Source organism: Diachasmimorpha longicaudata, chromosome 1 (assembly GCF_034640455.1).
Source record: "Diachasmimorpha longicaudata isolate KC_UGA_2023 chromosome 1, iyDiaLong2, whole genome shotgun sequence".
NCBI lineage: Eukaryota > Metazoa > Arthropoda > Insecta > Hymenoptera > Braconidae > Diachasmimorpha > Diachasmimorpha longicaudata.
In genome coordinates, this window is record NC_087225.1 from 1,477,563 (window position 1) to 1,498,175 (window position 20,613).

Below are 20,613 nucleotides of genomic sequence, written 5' to 3' on the forward strand. Positions count from 1 at the left end.
AAATAGAGAAAATCCCGGTGGAATGACAAATGAGAAATGAAAAATTCCCATTTTAATCAATCTACAAGAAGTAATGAATGCCAAATGCAGTTTTCATTTCCACATGAAATCAAAATCAACGTAACGAATATCCCATGAGAAATTCGTGATTAGTTTTCTCTGTTGGCGGTGTATCCAATAGATTAAATAGTGATAAAATTCATGAATTTCAGATAAAATGCGCTATCGATATCTGTTCTGTTTATGATTTAATTTCTGTCTTCGAGGAACGTGTTTATTATTATCGCGCGGGGCCCAGTTTTCGGATGAGCATGGATTTGTTATAAAGCCAATGACAGATAAATTTTTTTCCACGAAATATGAGGTCCGATAGATGACAGATTATTCACGGTATTTTTTCAATCAAATGAAAATTTGATTTACATTCAGATTTTTGAGATTTTATGAATAATTTAAATTAGCAGTGCGACAGAGGCTGGTGACGGTAACCCTTTGTGTTTATGGATTTTTTTCTATTTTAATTTCTATCAATTGCATTGGTCGTCGGCGCGGATCCGAGTAAAATCCGTAAAATTTTCCTCAACGACGTTTCGCTCCGAAATTACGGAAAATATCCGTCATTTATAATAAAAATTTTTAATAAATAGTACTATTCTCGACAATTTAGAGGTAAGAAAATTATATTCTGCTCTCCCATAATATAAAATAACTCCTCATCTAGAAAAGACTCCCTTCATGGTCCATATTAGTTCTTTTCCGACTCAGACCAACGTTTTCAATGCTTATCGTAACTTGAAAAAACCCCTTGAACTAAATAATGCTATTCTGACGATAAGTTCTTCATCTTACTAAAGTCTACTTGTCCACAAATTTTACTATGGAATCCTCCTAATCTCTTCGAAATTATTAGTGTAAAATATGTGATGTGTAATTGGCCACGAACTGGAGATTAATGAAGCACGATAAAAATAAGTAACGAATATATTACCCAATTTATAATGAGTCATGACAGTGATACACCCCAAGAAATACTGAAAAAAGCACAATTTTATGTTAATGATACTCTACTTGACAAACTTCAAGTGACACATATAAAACGTTGTTATGATTTTGTGAGATGACGAAAACAAAATCAATGTGATTCTTTTGATGAGCCAACTCTAATGGACTATTTTGGCAATATTATTACTATTCAGTTGACACAATAAGTCGAATTCCAAAAACATACGTTTCTCGTTTTGCAACTTGACTACAAAATTTTTTGACGTCTTCATTGTTATACGATAAATATTATATTCATAAAAAATAGCGTCCGCAAAAATAGAATGTGAGCCAAGGCGTGAAAAGTGCCGTTCAACGGACGACGTATCAGCAGCAATGGCCTTCGGCTCGCGCTGCTAATCTCACGTCGTCCGTTAAAACGACTTTTTTTGGCGCTTGGCGCACAATGCACTTTTCTTCCCAGTGAATAGAATATTTAATTTGCCACTTGCGATATATAGCACGCATTAACACTCCGTCTAATAAGCAAATTGCAATCGATAGTAGAAAGCATCGACAACTCAAACGCATCATTAACCCCAAACGTCAGAGAAGTGGATTAATGTCTTTACCATCTCACTCACTTCACATCGACGATTAGCCACGTGCGACTAAACGTAATTGGAACAACTAACAGAAGTGTTACAAATTCTCACCGCTGTTACTCCCCAAATTTCCACTAATAATACGTCGAGTTGTATGTACAAACTGACGGAGAGATTCTAATGGCGACTAACAGATTACACTAGCGCTCTAATTAACTCCAATGAGACGGTATTCAAAAGGTAAAATACCTTGTTTGCAAACACTCGAGAGTTTTTTCTTAACACCCGGAGTAGATTAAAGGACTTTCACTGAGGACCTGAAGTTACTCATTTCCCAGGGTATTGAATGGGGAGTTCATTAGTTAATTATTACGTACGTTGAATGAAAGTTGAATTATTCTTGTTGTTGTGTAATCGTGTCAATGAAGAGTATAATGAGTTGGAAGTCGTTGATAATTGTTGGAGTTTTCATTTATTTATTTATTTATTTATTTATTTGTCTAAAGAGATGTAGCCCGTGCAATGGGTTATTTACACTGTCATTAATGTGACACTAGTCATTTTACATTTTTTTTTCTTTATCACCTAATTCGATTTAGATTTGTAAATTAGTCTTTCAAATATTTGCATATGAATTTGGTATATTTTTATATCAGTTGGTTGTGCAAATTTTTTAACGGTGAAAGGCCGCGTTCGATTTACTTAGATTGTTAATTAACTCACGTGTTTGGTCCACATATTTCGGTCCATGCCAAAGGACCTGATCAAATGTTTGGCTTGCTGCTTCATGGTAGCAGCTGGGATCGGTGATTATTCCAACTCTTTCCAGGGCGGCTGCTATAATGGTTAATGGTTGGCTCCAATATGATTGATAGTAACTCTTGCTTCTATCGGAAGTCTCCAGTTATTATACCAGGTCTTAGCAGTGTTCCTGTAGTAGAGCTGAAAGAATTCTGCCCCTTTTTTTCCTTTTGATACTGGCTGCCTGCTCTATAATTTTAGTGGACGTTTCTCTGAGCTGTTCACATTTGAATCGAGTTCGGAAATCTGTGAAAGGGACTTTGAACTCATTTGAAAGATTATCTGTCGCTTCTCCTGCCAGGTTGTCTGTTACCTTATTTCCGTGCGAGGATTTTCATAAGTGACAGGGAATCCATAAAAGTAAAATTTCGGTTTGGGAATTTTTCGTTGTTATTTTATTGTTCTGTTCTCTCGGTTCGATGATATATGAGAATTGTTGGAGTTTTAATTGCTATTTTTCCGAGGACTAAATGTGATTTGGGACGGGTGAAGTCGATAGTGGACGATGTTGGTGATGATGCCAATGAGGAATTCAAGTATTAATTGATTCAGTGGTTGAGAGGCAGGCGACACAAGTCGGATAGAAAATGAATTCGCTAATTTTTTAGGGCCTCCATTACTAAAAATTTGTGTGCAATTTTTCCTGGCTAATTCCGCAAATTTCAAAATGAGTCAAAAAGTAATTTGAAAATTTCCCAATTTCCTAACTAATTGCATTCATAAAATTCGCATAAATTCATAAACAGTCAGTATTATTGTATTTGAATTTCGGAAAGTATTATGTTTGTTTAGCATTCTTTTCCCATGAACAAATAACAAAACGTGTTTCCCAAACAGTGGATTATTTTCTATAAAGTGTCAAAAATTTCCTGCATTTTTTGACGTCTTATGATCAAAAATTAATATTTGAATCTTTGACTACAACGAAACTGTTGATTTTTCCATAGGACACTGTGCATTGAGAGAAAAATATAATTCTGCCAATTAAATATTCTTTTGACAAGAATTTCAAGCGGATTTACCAATGGAATTTCTCGGTATTTGTTTATCCGAAACAAATATGATTGGCAACATTTTATTTTTCTCTCGGTTTGTTAAATTTTCATTTTGCAGCTTTTTCTTGAAAAAAAAAAATGTGAATGAAGTGAGGAAAAAACTACGATTGCAAATATGATCGAGTTTTCTAAAGATATCTGTACTTTTTAATAATCTGAGAACTTACTTAAAGGGTAGAGCTACTTTAATCTGCAACACACAAATTGTCCGCTTACTTTAATGCAATAAATGATTCACTGACTACTTTCTGTCATTATTGATAAGCATGAGAAGATCATAACACAGAAATACTTCAAATATGACGAATCAATTATGGATAAATTCTATCGGAGGTAATGCAGTGCTCACGTCAGGGAAATAACGTCGCAAAAGAACGAAGTATCGACTATTCTTATCGTATTTCTTTATTCCATGAGATTAATGCGTTTTGCTTCCGACAGAATATTGTAAGGGTACTACTTAATAATACTGGTAGGGCTGATAAAATGACGTGGTGGAGTTGATTAATTTTCATAAGCCTAAACAGGTTGATAAATGAATTTATCGCAACGTTACCATGCTACCAATTTTTTTTTTACAAAACACAAAGATTGAAATATTTTGAAAACTCAGTGAGAATGGGTGTACATATTTTAATTGGTTGAGATAGAGCACATCGAGATGAAAATTTTGAAAGGTGAAAAATTGAAATGGGCTGCATCGTTTTCGAGATATTTGCAGAAAACGGTTCAGAGCGAAATAAAAATTTATGAAAAACACCAATCGAACTGAATTTTGGCACAGACTTACTCCTTAATAATGCCTGTGATGTGACGAATGTCGACCCTTAACAAAAAAACTTTAGGCATTTATTTTCCAAAAGAGTGGGCCGAGCTGACTATGTGCACTTACCCAACTTCTCCTCAATTTTTATATTTTTACGTCTCAGAGAATTTTACATTATTTCCTACCAAAATTAGAAAATCCGAAAATTAGACGATTATAATCTTCCATTCGAAACCAAAAATGAAAAACTACAATAACAAAATCTAGCAGGTTTATGAGGGCATCAGCTTATCGAGTAGAAAAATTCAATTTTGCTTTTCGTCACGTAGAGAAAAATCAATCAAAAGAAATTATTGAATTTCATCACTTTCTCTCCGCTAATAGACTTTGATGAGTCAAATTTATCGGTGCCAATTAAAATTCCATTTACCATCAAATTTCAGAGATATCTATGTTTTTCCAACATTCAGTTAGCCAACTATCATTCAAGTAATCATTACGGATAGGGATTTTAATATTAACTTTAAAAAAGGAGGTCAATATCTCTTGATTCTATCAAACCCTGCTTACCCCATTCATTGTTGATTTCTGGGTTAGTGTTGATTTTTTTTGCGGTGCAGTGTTTCTAATTACCTTAGAAATATCAACGAAGTTGATTAAATTAGTGTCCAGAGGGGGAGCTGTGATGTGAAATGACGTTCAACCACTTTTTAGGTGAAGTTTCGTCAGAAAAATTGAACGTGGAACTCTAATTTTCGAAATAAGACGAACTTTTATCCCACATTCGGCGCTCTAAAGGTCTAATTATTATCCAAAAAATTTCTTTCCGTCTATTGTTTTTCCCTCTTTGTTGACATAATTTTTCCGGTTCTCGGGAATCTCGCGAACTAGGAATTATTTTAAATTATTATTATACTAGAGAATTATTTTAAATTATTACTATACTAGGAAATTATTTAAAATTATTTATCAAAGATTAATTGGTCGATGATATTCAATTATTAAATTCCCTCGGATACATAATTCACGCCCTTTGATTTAAATTTCGTCGATGATTGACGGAACAGTGCAGCGAGATTGAGTCGTCGATGTAAGTTCATGCCCTAAATTATCGATTACCTTCACCTCTGTAGTTGGGACCTCACAATAGTTCAACAGAAAAGTGTCGAATATCATAAATATCATGAATATTTATTAATTATAATATTTTTGCCTAAATTTTCTCTCTCTCTTTCCCTCTGTCCATCAAATTCCTGTATATCTTCAGGTCATCCAACTTTCACTCCCTCAGACCATCGAGAAACGTTGTTAGTCACGATAGACTAACTGACACCCGTGAATATGATTTAATTAATGTCAAAATTTATAATACAACATAATCCTTGAGCCCTGGCAGCCCTTGACCCAGGCCTCGCCCTGTCTGAACATCCTGTCTTGTGAAATCAGTGGATTTAATAATTTATTTAGTTGAGTATTCATTAAAATTAAAAGACCTGTCTCAAATTATAAAGCGAAGGTTCGTTCCATCTTCCTATATTTATATTTAACGTAATTCGGTTCAAGATGTAACTGGCCATTGCCCGAAGATCCCTTCAGCCAGTGAGCTACATGCCATTGTTTATAATATACATTTTGTGCAAGCACAAAATACATACACAACGATAATGTATTTTTTCTTTAATTTTAATCGGTGAAATTTTATATATCATTTAGTGTGAGGGAAAAGAGACATGAGTAATAGTGATTTCCAGGATTAGAGGTACAGAGGCGATTTGGTTACTCTCGACTGTTGATTCTCGACGGCTGATTCTCCCTAGGAGTTGGAGTTTTTGCAGCTCTGTTTGATTTGTTTCAATTTTTCGAAGAGAGGATTTTGGGGATATTTATTTTGTGTTCTGATTTTAGGATCCCGTATATAATACCGGTCGAACATATAGACTGGTATATGATACTATCGAAATAATACTATCGTATATGATCGGTATTTTCGATCAGTATCATATACGATAGTATCGTATACGGCCAGTATCATATATATTATTTGTTTATGGAGAATTTTGTTGTTAGTACATACCTTGAGTCTGTCCGCGATTGGTTCGATTTTAGTGTGTTTATATAAGAGTGTGGTTGAAGGACTGTGAGCGGGTTGTCCGGGTGCCTGAGCTTGATCATTTTTCTGAGAGTGGATGTTTCGGCTACTTTGATAATTTTTTGGGTATCAGGTCTTGTGACTAGAGAGAGTGGATGGGCGCAGTCGACAATTGTACGGTAAATGACTTTATATATTTGGGTGATATAATAGATATTTATGTCTTCATTCTTATACGTGAGATGTCGCAAATTTACCCCTCGCGCTATGCATTTTTTCTTTACCAGGTGCCCATGTGTGTTGAAGTTTAAATTGTAATCTACTTCTACTCCGATATATCTGCACGAAAAAAAAAATTAGACGACAGTTAGCTTTAGAACAAAAATTGGCCTCCCAAGTCTAATTTTTGCAACAAAACTTGACCTACAAAATGGTTCGTCATTTCATCTCACGTTTGTCCCTCCGGAGGTTGAATTTTTATACAAAATTTCTTTCCGTGTAGAATGTGCGCCGGAGAAATGGGGATATCCATTGTCCTTTCAATTTATTTTCAACAAATTTGTTCAAAATTTTTTGAACTATCAATTGTCCAGATCAATTGTTTCGTATTTTTATAATTGAACTTATAGTTTCCTTTATTTTTAAGAACGTGTGACACTAAAACTATTCCACTGTTACAAAAAATGCGAATATAGTCACAAGCTAAAAACTAATAACATTGATTTCTCCACTTTTTACATTATTATCATCTTCTCTATTGCTATGCATAATATAAACGGATCAACACTAAATATTTTTCATTTCACATTATCATTTTTTGTTTGAGTAATCAATTTTCCTAAATGAAAATTTAATAAAATGGGAACAATGATATTTCATTTAACAAAAAGGTATATTATTAGGTATATATATCGCGCCTGATATTCCAAGTGTTCCTCGATGCAGTTCATTTACCATCAATAATTGATGATTCCGAAATGATTGAAAGTACAGGATCTAAGAAAATTGTCTCCTAAGCCATTCCTTAAGAAATACCATATCCCCTCGATAAATCCAAACCCGTCGTACTACCACCCGGAAGTTTCGCCACTGTTCGAATGAAAGTGGGAGGTAATAAGGAACGAGTTCGATAAATCCGCCCGACTTTATCCATTCCCTTAAGCCCCACAATTGTTCGCGAGGCGCTCCTCCGGTGTGCGCTGGAGTGCGAGATATCCCGTGGACTGAGGCATACTATACTAAAAATAAAAATAAAGAGACAAAATGAAAGAAAAAAAAATCACCTAAAAGAGGTAACCAGGAGAGAGAGAGAGAGAAATTACGTGATGGGTTGAGATGGTGGTTGGATCGGCAGTGGAACAAGAAGGAAAAAGCAGTGAGGACTCTCGGCCAATTGGCGAGCAGCCTTGATCCTTTGGCTGGCCAAAGGGCTCCGACCCTCAGACTGGTTTCACGTGAGAGAGACCCAGTGCCGTAATTCGAAGCCAAAGCCAATATTATTCCCCAAAATACCGAGATCGGTTCCATCAAAAGTGGTCGTAAGCGATCACAACAATCAAAATTGTCTCTTCAAAATCGACGAGTAAGACTTGAAGACATTGAGAGGATGAAAAAAAATATATTGATCAATGGGAAGCCCGAGGAGATGAATTTAGTATTTATGGTCAATGGATAAACACCGTAAAACGAATGAATAGTAGGGAACGCCGGGGCATGACGGGGTATTTCAGGGAAGAATAGCCGCTTTGGTTTATATACAGAGAGAAAAATCTGAGAATTTTTGTGGTGTGATTACGATAAAAATTACTGTATTACTAGACAATCTCGGTACAAACTGCGGACCTGAGAAAAATTACTATGTCACCTAGGAAAATTTCTATATCGGTCTCGTACAAATTCAAATTCTAATAGGCGACGAGGAGTTGGACGCTAAACAGCTGATGTAAGAGAAGTCCAACGTCGGCAATAATCGGATATATTCGGCGCTCATCGTTAACCAATCACAATGAGTTAAAGAAAAATTGCTGTGCGGCACAGTAAAAATGGAGGAGCGGACAATAAAATAAATTGATCTACATAGGAATTTTTGAAAGATGTCAATCAATCTTTCATTTGTACTCAAATAAAAAATACACTTTCAAACTTCGCAGTGCTGTTTCGTAAATTTTGCGAAAACACATATGATTTTTGTGTGGAATATTTATGTGTGAATATAACATATTCCAGTATGCTAGCATTTTGCAACTCAATTCCACGGCCCAGAATACAATGATTTTGCTGTGGCTTTTCTCTGCGTGCGTCACGTCCACATCTCTTTTCGACTTATTTTATAATCCTGAAATGGTTGATTCACGTTTCAAATATACTGGGGTGGGGTACCATTAGAAAACGTTAAAAAAATTGACACTCAGTTTTTCCGGTTTTGTAGTTTTAATTACCCAAAAGAGAATAAGAAAGGAGTTTTCAATCAATACAGAGGATCGAACGTATCGATAGTTCAACCGGGGGCATCATGGAGTACAATTTTTTCAAATGTCTAAATTGCTTTCAATTATTGACAAGATTTAACCTTGACGATTACAAAATTTATTTTACTAACAAAGTACTCAACTATAATAAGTTGAAACGGAAACGTCCGATAATTTTGAAATTATCTCATCAACGAGTGATTTTACGAGAAAATATCAAAAGATCTTTCTTATAGGTGATGAAATTCTCTGCAAAAAGTTCTATTGACATTTTCTCATAAAATCTCTCATTGCGGAGATAAATCTTTAATTACGGAACATTGCATTTTGTCTTACTATAGTTTACCACTTGGCTGCTCACATTACTAATTTTATTTATCTCTCTTCATTTTATTTTTATCCTTTTGCCATTTTTTAAATTGTATTCCATTTAACTTTATCATTTTTTATTTTTCTCATTTTCAACGGTTCCAGCGTTACGAATATTTCAACAAGTGCCCATCGAGTTATTTCAGATCCTCACCTCTTACTATACCTGAAAAAACGGTTTTTAAAAATTTCGAATATTTTCCGGATGTCCCATCGTGCCCCGGGCACCCCCTACCCCCCACGGTCTCCCCTACAATAGCATCAGGAATAGATCTGAATGTCAAGAAGACAGAGGTCAGTACGGTCCTGGACCAGGGGATGAGGTGGAGAGTCCTCCTCGTACTCACGATAAAATGAAACAAAACAGAAATAAAGTTAAAGAGCGAGAGGGGGAAATACTTGGAGCAAGAGCTAGAGAGAGATGGAAAATACTTGATACGAATGAGTCGGTGAAAGAGAGAAGGTTTAAGTTGGTGGTATGGTAGGAGCATTGGTGAAGGCATTGGTAGGAGGTACAGTCTCAAGTGCCGGGCAAGACGCCAGTCTTACTTAGCTCCTCAGAGTCTCAACGACTCCATGATTCCGCAGTATTTAGTTAATCTGGTGCTCGATAACTGAGTTTCAGTGTTTTTTATGTGCAAATTGGAGGTGATTGAACCATCAGGTAGGACGAGACATCAAAGTCATCCAATTAACGTCATATTCTTTGTGTTTCTGGTCGATAGCACAATTTTAAACGGCTCCGATAGGCCGCGATGACAAAAAGATCAGAACGGAAGATCCTGGTCGACCCCAAAATACTCGCGATAAAATACTGAGACCAGTGGGAATCGAAGAAAGGTTTCGACGACACACTTTCCCCACCAGCAAGCGCCAATAGACTCCATCGTCCGAGTGAAAAATGACTCTTTTCCATTTGAGAGGGGAAAAAGAAAATCTTCGGGTTTTGCTATCGGGAAAAAGACGAAGACTGGTGAACTGAGATTTCCCGGGATAAATTCTCAGGGTCTTCGTGTCCGGCTCGGTGGACACTTTCACGATATGACTTCTACGTGACTCGTAGAAGACCGAGAGAGACCGAATAAAGAAACGATAATGGACTTTGATGCATTAGCAACGGAGAAATTGTGTCTTTGGAGCTCATTTTTTTAGTTTTCAAAGAGTCATCCTTGATTTCAGTAAATCACTGAATTTCGGTGACACGTCAAAATATCCTGTAACAAATATGTATTCCTGAGAAAATATCATCTAGGATCAAAATAACCGCCACCAAAATTACAGCCACCAAAATACCCTCCAGTAAGATTTTTCGGAAATTTCCGTTTTAAATTTGGAGTTTTATTGAAATTTTTGTTACACAATATATATTTTCTTTATGTAAATAAACATGTATATTCGTTGAATGAAGCATTATCAACTTATATAAAGCCACAAGTCAATTATTGATCATTAACTTGACGATTATTTTCAGTTCCACAATTTTATCGTAATTATCGTATTTTGTAAATATCTCGTAATGTTATGTTATGCACCAATCCACTGAAATAATTTATATTATCATTATTCTTATAATTTTCCATTGGTCTCAAAATACACGCATCAGTATCTCCATATTTATTTTTGTGATGGCTGACCCTCTGCATTTAATGGTTCTATAACTGCTTCATTAAGTCCCTGTTTTGAAGGACGATTTCATCCAGATCTTTTTTCTGCGGATATATTATTGTGGATATTATGACATGAAACCCGAATTTTGAACGTCCAAAAATTATATCCCCCCCCCCCCCCCCCAACACATTTAAACGTTTTTTCCAAAACCCTAAATCATAAAAATTATGATTAATCTCGTTCATGTCCCAAAAAATCTCCGAATCGATTGAACATAATTACACCATTGACTATCATTATCATCACAAACTTGTCTTGCTTATTTTTATTTGTTTGTCGCTGATGAATAATTAAACTAAAAAAAATGTGTTAATGAATTTCATTCATCCGTTAATTATCTCTGCATGAAAATCTTCCCAACAGCCAATTTTATCAAATGCAAGAGGCCGCGAAATCCTCTTACATGATTCATTCACTGGAGATAGCTGTTTGGGACAATTGTCTGCTGGAGAACTCCTGGGTAGAACACACGAGGAACTTGTGTTACTTCTGATTCAGCTGAGACGACAGAGTGCAGCGATCTGCAAGGCAATGGAAACGTGTCACATGGAGATTGAGGCACAGGTCCTTATTTCAGTGTGTCACCAATATATTATCGATTATTGTTCTGGACGGTGGTGGGGGCTGGGCCTAAAACATCATTAATCGTTGATTAATTGCCATTTATTAACAATTTTATCTCCAAAACTTTCACCTGGTCTTTAGTAATATTTAAAAAGTTCCTAATTGCACTGACAGGAGAAGAAAAGAGAGGAGGAGGAGAAATGGGACTACAAAGAAAGTTGATGCTGTGTAACTCTGGCAAAGTTTTCTAATGGCTAATCGAGTCTGAATTAATAATTCCCCACTCCTTCATCTTACCTTCCACCTCTTCATGTTGAAGAGGAGATTGAATGAGTTGGGGCCAATTCTACTAATCGATTCTCCTCGACCGAGTTTGGAAATAAAGTTTCATCTACTGTTGGAGAACAAATTCAGCGGTGATCAGTTGAAATTATAACTTATTGAATCATATTGTTAAATAATTTTTATCAGTGACTGGTTAGAACAATCTCTTCGAACTATCTCAGGTAGAAATATGAGTTATTAATGAGGTGAACATTAGTTCTAGAAATCAGCCTTATTTGATGTCAATATTTGTAAATTTGGTCTCATTTTAACTGCATGAAATCCTTTTTAGAGGAACTAATAAACAATGGCCGTGCACAAGAAGTTGACTGATTATCAAGTGATAGATCAAGTTGTATTCAAGTTTCAATTTCTAGCTGGGATGCGAGGGAGAGTTTATCGAATTTCTGGGACATTGCTCGATCAAATTGGGAGGATATTACTAGGTTTGACTGCTGTGTGTGTTCGAAGATAGAGGGAGGTAATGGATGAAATTATCTGAGGGAAATTTGTACGTTTAATGAATTGAAGTGATGTACCGGGGGGGAGGGGGTACATTTAGTGACTTTGGTTGAAGGTGGTTTTTCAAAGATCTTTTACATTATTAAAACTTTTGCACTGAAGGGACCAGCAAAGATCTTGGAAATTCCTGACAACTAACATTTATAATTAAATAACTTCCGAGAATTTTGTGATTGAAATATGGAAAGTTTATGAAGAAAAGATGGGAAAGTGTGATAGAAAGTAGTTTGATTATCCTTGAAAAATTCATGAAAACCGAAATAAATTCAAGAAGTTTTTACAGAATTCATCAAATTTCAATAAATTGATTTGATTGGATTTTCCAGAAATTCGAAGGAAATTAGTAATGAATATTCATTTTACGATGGAAATTTACTAAATTTGTGAAATGTCCTCATCTCTGCCGGGAAAAATGACATTTAAATTTTCAGGGAAACTTTAAATCCCATTGATTTTTTCCTTTACATCGAATCCATGTATTTGATCAAAAGATTATCAGGTAAATGCGACAGTTTTTGCTCAGTCAAAATCTCTGATTTGACTGGAGAGCGGAGAAATAGAGATCAATCTAATCCAATTACGAATTCTTTTACGTTGAATTGTGGATATTTATTAACCATTGTCAATAAATTCCTGTTCGTTGATCATTGAGTAATTGAAAAAAATCAGAGTTTTAATGAATTCAGTTTTGAGATAGTTTCTAATCAAAGTTTCACGGGTGGATGAGTTTCTGATCACGAAGTGAGACGGTTTCTAATCACAAAAACAATGCGGTTTATCAATTGAGATGGAACACAACAAGACCCAAATTTTAAGAGGTAAAAAATTGAATAAAGTCGGATAGTCTTCGGGATATTCAAGAAAATCGATTTTCATGTAAAGTGGAATATCTCATGAGCTAATGATCCGATTCAGACGTTCTTCAATAGCAAACATTTCATTGCCAAAAGGAAATGATATGTCAAATTTCAAATTGATGAATGAATTTCTCGCAATGCTTCTGTGTTAACCAATTTCTTTTTGATAAAACAGAAAAAGTGGAATATTTCGAAAACTTGAAGAGAACGAGTATATATATTTTGATTGATTGACATGGGTGAAGAATTAATATGGGTTCGATAGTTTTCCAGATATTCCCGAAAACCGGTTCAGAACGAAATGGAAATTTATGAAAAACCGTTGAATCAATGGAGCTGAATTTTTCCACAGACTTAGTATTTAGTAATACCTGTAATTTGACGAAATTTAACCTTTCTCGGAATAACTCTAGCCAAAGAGTGGACCAACTTGACCATGCACGCACACAAATGGTCCTCAAATTTGTAATCTTTCTTTACGAGAGCATTCTACATCATTTCCACACCAAATTAGAAACTCCGGAAATCAGACAATTTCAAAGTTTCCATTCGGAAGCAAAAATCAAACTCTCGAAACCGCAATCTTCAATTGTCAATACCTTGAAATAGTCATATGGCATTTCAGTGACTTTTTCAGCAGTCGTTATGTATACCAAGGGTTCATGAAAACCCCTCTCGGTCATTTCGCTCCATCACACCTCGGAAGGGGGGGGGGGAGCGAACGGAGCGAGAAGGGGGCGTAATTCTAGTCGGTTGGGTAACATAAATTGATACATATCTCGATGTTTTCAAACCAGAAACACACCTAACACCTTTCTAATATCATTTCAAGTAATCACCTCGATATTAATCAATTTTTTGAATCAAACTTCATTAATCGCTCATTTCATCTCGCGATTGGAAGATCCTCCTCGAAGATTTTTCGAATTAATGAACCTCTGAACTAGTTCTCATGACTGATTCTTACGAGCCTCGGGGGAACTTATCTACGAATTATCTATTTTAAATCGAAAAGTTTTGAACAGTAAATCAGCTGAATCTGGATGAATTAAAAAAATTAAAATCGATGCAGCTTAATATTTTTAATCAGCGAACATATCTACTCTCTTTCTAATCAGACTTAGAGTGGTTACCTTGAACGATGTATACTATTGCCTCCCCCCCCCCCGGAGGGGAGGGTGGAGTGATTATACTCGAGAACTGCTTTCTATCAAGGACTTAATGTTCGTTGTAGTCGCTCCACTAATATCAGACTCAATTCTGTAATTTCGCTGTTCGCACGCACTAAAAAATTTTTTTTGTGCCAAAAATATTTACTAAACACCAGGAAATTTACTTAACATTGGAAATTGACTTGCCTTAAGGAAATATTTACGCAGATTTACTATTGACCAGTGAATATATTTGAAAGAATATTGTTTTATTCTCAGTGCATCAACTCCTCTCCTCTATTCTTCGGAAATTCGTGTCCAACTAATAAAATCTGAAGTAAAACGTGTGGACTCTTTCTTTTAACATTTACTTTCATTTTTCAGGGGCTTATTAAAGACTCGGAGCACTGAAATAAAAAAATCTCGCTTATTTAACTCTGAATTTAAACATTTCAAACAGAAACACTGACGACCCTTTTTATTTCGTATTTTTCCAGGCGAGGCTTGTTGAATTGGACCAACCACGAAGACTTGAGAATCTGCAGAAGCTCGACGAGCTTAAAAAACATCTGATGGACCTCGAAAAACAGGTGAAGCTTTCAAAGAAATCTTCTCATATTTAAAGTATAACTTTTTGCGATGATTGAAATGAAAACATCATTATAAGTTGCTTTTGAGGTTGGTCTAGTGAAATAAAAAAAATCTGTTGAATTTTTGTCGTCTCCAGTTCAACCACTGCTGGACCACTTCTGATTTTATGGAAATATTTTCGTCGAAATTTTTTTTGATAGAGTTAATTTCAAAGTGCAAATGGTACAACGTAATAGCTAAATTTAATTAATTTCTGCATGGCAGAGAGACACACGAGTTTACTAGAGAATAGTACCTGAAAAATTATGTTACATGAACTATAACTTATGTCATTACATATCAGGAGCGAAGTGGTAAAACGAGGTAAGTTGATTTATATCTGAGTCGAGTTTTTGAGCGATATCTCAGAATCTAAGAGACATAAAAAAATTTTTGTTATAACATTAATTGTGGTCCTCAACTATCTCCATAAAAAAGGTTTTGATAAAAATTTTACTATCTCTCTTAGATGTCGAGATATTTAACAAAAAATGGTCGCCAGTCAAAAGTGACTTATTTTGTTTTACCACTTCGCCACTGTATATTTTTACAGTTTTTGTGGAAAATATCTATCAAAAATAAATATTATTATTGATAAATACTTTTCTAAAGTAAATGGATGTTGGCAGAAATAATTTTTTTTGCTTCATGTAAACAATAACAATTAACCACTGGTTTTCTTCGGATACGACGTTTAGAGACTAGAAATTTTGTGTAAATTGTGATTATCTTATTTTGTTTAGTATGAGAAGGGGAAACCTCTGGTGAATCTGGTGGATAACATGGTGAAACTTGGTACCCTGTACAATCGAAATGGCGTGAACGGAAGTGTTGCTGGGTCTCGTCAGGAGCTGATGCAGATGCAGGAGGTGACACGTGAACAACGCGAGCGTTTAGAATATAATCAGAGGGTACAAGAGCAGAGAATTATGGCTGAAGAGCGAAGGGACTGGGAGAGGCTCAGCCCCGACCACGGACAACTGCAGGTACTTAAGAATTCTCAAGTGCTTCCGCTATTTTTTTTACAACAACAAGATCTTTGATAAGAATCATTAGTAAAGTAGAAATTTATTGATGTACATGGGAATGTCAAGGTGACATACGTCCATTGAAATTTTCGTGTTCTTGTGGGAAGACTTTATTGACAATTGGATCAAACCTGGTCCAGGCTTGGACAAAGGCCAGCCCAGTTTGTTTTCAGACTGGCATGGGATATGCTGGAAGTGAAACATTGGACCAAGCTGGGAATTTCAGTTTGGTCCAACATGAGGCCACCAGTATAAGACAGGTCTGATCTACACGAATCTGAACCAAACCCTGGCATCAACCTGGCCTCGGAATTAAACCGACTGGAAATCAAAACTAACACATTTTTTTTCTATTTATACCACTCTTCTAAAAATCTACTATCAAACACTTAAATATACTATATAAAAAACTTCGTATTGTATACATTAAGTCGTGCAAATGATGTCTATTTAATTAATCAATCATAAACATAAGACAAGCGTTAATTTTTTTAATAAAAATAAAAAATAATCGACTCCAGGGAATTTTCCATAATTTCGTGACATCATTGGTATGACCATTGACTCCATGACCATTGGTTCCAAGCCTGGCAACATGCTTGAACCTGCCCATGAATTAGGCTCACCACCGGGCTTCGCCGTCACCTATCGAAATAATGTTGGCCCTCGATTGGCATCGCCATCAGTTGAAGCCACAACCCCTCCAGGCTTGACAGTTTAGAGCCAACCAAACCTCTGTTGTCAATGCTTGGCACTTGCAGAAATCCTCCCCTAACATTCACTCTCCCTCTCCCCGCACCGCCAAACAATTCCTACCCGGTATCCACTTGCGAAAATCCACCTCTAACATTCATTCCCTCCCCCGCACCCAATCCATTTTTCTCCCTCCGAATCATAATCCAAAAATCAATCCGAATAAAAAATAATTTTACAACCCCTCCTAGACATGGACATAAGTCACCTGTCCTCGAATTCGCCGAACAATTATTCAAAGGGCTAAAACGCCGCTATTTTATTACCGACGTCAATGGAAGCGTTAACTCGAAATTTGCTCCCCCCCCCTCCCCCTTGCTCTAGCCCCTCTACCGTATTATCACGGCTTTTCCACGCGATAAGATCCCAACTGTTAGACACGAACAACTGGTTAATTGTTCACCCGTTAATTATCGTTCTCCCTCTCTCTCTTCCTCGGTGATTTTCACATTTCGCACTCCAAGTTGTTCAATAGCTGACTCTAGGGATATCAAGTAACACCGAGGAAGAGAGATGAGTATGCAACCAACAGTGGTTTGTTGTTGTCAACTTGAATCATTTTCAACCGGAATAGCGTAGTCGTAATACGATATTATAGTGACTCTAGTGTTTGCTCTTTGAAACATTCATTTTTCAATCCACAGGCGAAGGTGCAACAGCTCTACAAACTAGATCGATTGCTCCAGGAAGAGTCGGGGACACTTCACAGCCTTCAGCAGGACAAGGTGAGTTATTCGATATATTTTATTCAGATTGAAATAATCCGAATGAGAGGGAGAAACATAGAACGAGGTGATGGGGGTTTTTATTATATTCTGCTATCAATATTTGTTTTGGGATATAGCAACAATATGATAGGATATAGATAGTGGATATCCAATTTGTTTTTATCAATAAATTTGAGGAAATCGCTTTGCATGAATATCGATATGGGGAGGGCACTTATTTGGTGCACCACACCATGAAAAATAACCGTTCACGTTGATAGAATCTTTGGTATGGTAAACGGGAAATATCGGTTGAATCAGTGGGATTAATAATTGTTGTTAAAGGGGTACTAGTATCAATTTTATAAAATGTCGGCTATTAGGGGGGACTTTTCATGGATTAAATATTGATCGACTGCAGCTGGAAAGAAATGATTTGTTTGATGGGCATATTTATTACTTTTTTTTCATATAAGCTTTTAAAATGTTAATAATAACAAAAGATCTAATTCGTGAAGCAGAATTTCAGAGATTATATATGATGTTGATTAGAATTTTTCATTTGCTTCCGACTCGCCCGATATGGTTTTTTTAGGATAAAAAGGTATTTCTTTTCTGCAGAAATTAACAGCGGATTTTTTTGTAAATGTAATTTTTAGACAACGGCAGTGCAGATACATTCGGTCATTCTTTTTATTGTCAAGAGGAAATTTCATGCCGAATTTCTAACTTGATGAATTAATTTTTCGCAACATTGCTATGCTAACAAACTTTTTTTTGGACAAAACCGAAAAATTGGAATATCTCGGGAACTTAATCCGAACGGGTGCACATATTTTAATTGATTGAGATAAAGTGCATCGAGACTAATATTTTGAGAGGTGAAACATTGAAATCGATGAGATAGTTTTCGAGATATTTGCGAAAACCAGTTGAAAACGAAATTTATGAACTTCACTGTGCTAACAAATTTTTTTTCGACAAAACAAAAGAATTGGAATATTTCGAAAAATTAGTGGGAATGGGTATAGATATTTCAATTGATTGACGTAGACCATATCAAAACGACTATTTTGAAAGGTGAAAAATTGAAATCGCTTCGATAGTATTCGAGATATTTGCGAAAACCGGTTCCGAACTATATGAAAATTTATGAAAAACGGCTGAACTAATCGAGCTGAATTTTGATACAACTTAGTCGTTAGTAATACGTGTGATTTGATGAAATTCGACTTTTTTCGCAATAGCTTTAGTAGTTTATTCCTTTTCTAAAATAGTGGGCCAAGCTGACCATGCGCACTTACACAACTGGTCCTCAAATTTTGTATTTTTACGTTTCAGAGCATTCTACGTCAATTCCAAGCAAAATTAGAAAATTCGAAAATGAGAAAATTATAAAGCTTCCACTCGAAAAAAAAAAACAAATTTGCAGACGATAGAAATAGTAGTTTTTTTTACTTATTTGACGATATGTTAAAAACTTATATTTTTCTTTGAACGCGACTTCTGAGAATATCTTTAAACATCAAGGTTTCTATGAATTCGATCACAGCCTAGAATATTTGTTTCAATATTATTAAACCGAAGGCGACCGATAGTGATTGCGATTTTTTATTTGCTTCCGAGATAGCTAATATCGTTTTGCTAAATATAAAAATTTTGTTCTCTTATCTAAAAATTAAGAGTAGGATTTTTTTGAAAATGTAGTTTTACGCCAGGGTCAGTGCGGATGTATGTGGTCAGGTCATTCTTTTCCGCCTTGTTAATGAAGCCATGAAATTAAATCATTTTCTCTTCCGAAGGTAGATATCGCTCATCCATTCAAGTTTATTAATTTCCAATTTTGTAAAAATTATTTGTCCGACGATAGAAGAGAATCTTCTAGATTCACTGAATGGCGGCTTAAAAATGGGTTTTTGTACATATTCTTCTGATCGAGGTCAAAGATGGAGACGATAGAAATCATTGTTCTTCGACTTTTTTGACGATGTGTTAAAAACGTATATTTCGTTTAATGGAAGTTCCGAGAATGTTTTTAAGCATCAAGGTTTAAATGAATTCGATCATAGCTTAGAATATTTGTTTCAATACTATTAAATCGAAGTTAAAAGATGATTAGAACTGCCACATTAGTTAATTTGATTTTTATGGTGATTATTAAAAGAGATAGTTTTTATGAATTTTCTCGTTGGCTTTTTGATGATTTTTTCATATGTGATACTCCAAATTCCGACATAAGAGGATGGGAGGGCATTTTGACTTGAACTGAGGTCTCCCAATGATCACCATGAAATGACTTCTCCGAACTATTCACTAACTATATAAATACACACAAGTATTAATGGAAATTATTTAATTACATCAGAACAAAGGAATAATTCATGACTGTAGAACATTACTTTTTCCACTTTTATACAATATTGTATATTTAGCAGAAAAAATACAGTTGAAGCACACCCAGGAATAATTTGTTTACCCTATCCCCAGATGTGCTTCATTATTAACGAATTCTGTGTGGCATTTGCATTTTCGCATTATGAGGAAGCTCCGCTTGTCAGCTCACCGATTCGTTAATTGTTAAATACCTCATTCATCTATTTATTTTTGTTGAAACTTATGAAACAAATTACAAATTTAACAATAAAACCATTTTGCTTGCAAATGGAAGCCACGCAATTCATTATCTTTATGATCTTCTGGACTGATGTTTTTACTCAATGTGCATATATACATATATGTGTGTGTGTGTATGGGCGGAGGTTCCAATTTTTTTTTGTTTGAAGAAACAATGGATCAAAGTTGCTGCTAAAAATTAAAAATGTTGTGGGTTTGATTAAATAGTTTTTAGAATACAGCAAATATTTTTATGCGTTCATTTTACCTCACATGCCCGGTTTACCCCCCCCCCCTTCCTCCCTCATAGAAAAAATATTCGGTTAACATATTATTGGAAAAATTATGGTAGAGATAAATTAATTAAAAAAATATATTTGATCGCTTGAAAAAAGGTTTTCGGTTTTGTTACAACAAGCTCGGAGTTATGCGATTTTGGGTCGAGTTTTAATTCCCAAATTTTCTCTCTCATTTCACCTATTCCACTCGATTAATCAATTTCCACTGAAAATTTCGACGTATCACAGTTTCATTTCCAGTTTAATGGATTTCCACTGAATATTTCGACATATCATAATTTTATTTCCACTTTAGTGATTTTCTACTGAAAATTTTGGTATATAAAAATTTTATTTCATCTAATTTTTATTAGAATTCACTTA

At 35.3% G+C, this 20,613-nt stretch overlaps 1 protein-coding gene across 6 annotated transcripts in view; it reads left to right on the forward strand.

Annotated features, from left to right (window-relative positions):
- Nucleotides 1-20,613, forward strand: part of Kmr (kramer) — a 278,588-nt gene that overhangs the window by 240,940 nt on the left and 17,035 nt on the right. For 4 of the 6 annotated variants that reach the window (XM_064125086.1, XM_064125109.1, XM_064125095.1 and 1 more), the window contains 4 exons: nucleotides 11,166-11,378; nucleotides 14,718-14,810; nucleotides 15,594-15,836; nucleotides 17,276-17,356. In XM_064125086.1, the coding sequence (XP_063981156.1) occupies nucleotides 11,166-11,378; nucleotides 14,718-14,810; nucleotides 15,594-15,836; nucleotides 17,276-17,356 (630 nt within the window). The remainder of the gene's footprint in view (nucleotides 1-11,165; nucleotides 11,379-14,717; nucleotides 14,811-15,593; nucleotides 15,837-17,275; nucleotides 17,357-20,613) is intronic. The other 2 variants (XM_064125071.1, XM_064125078.1) reach the window with 2 other exon arrangements.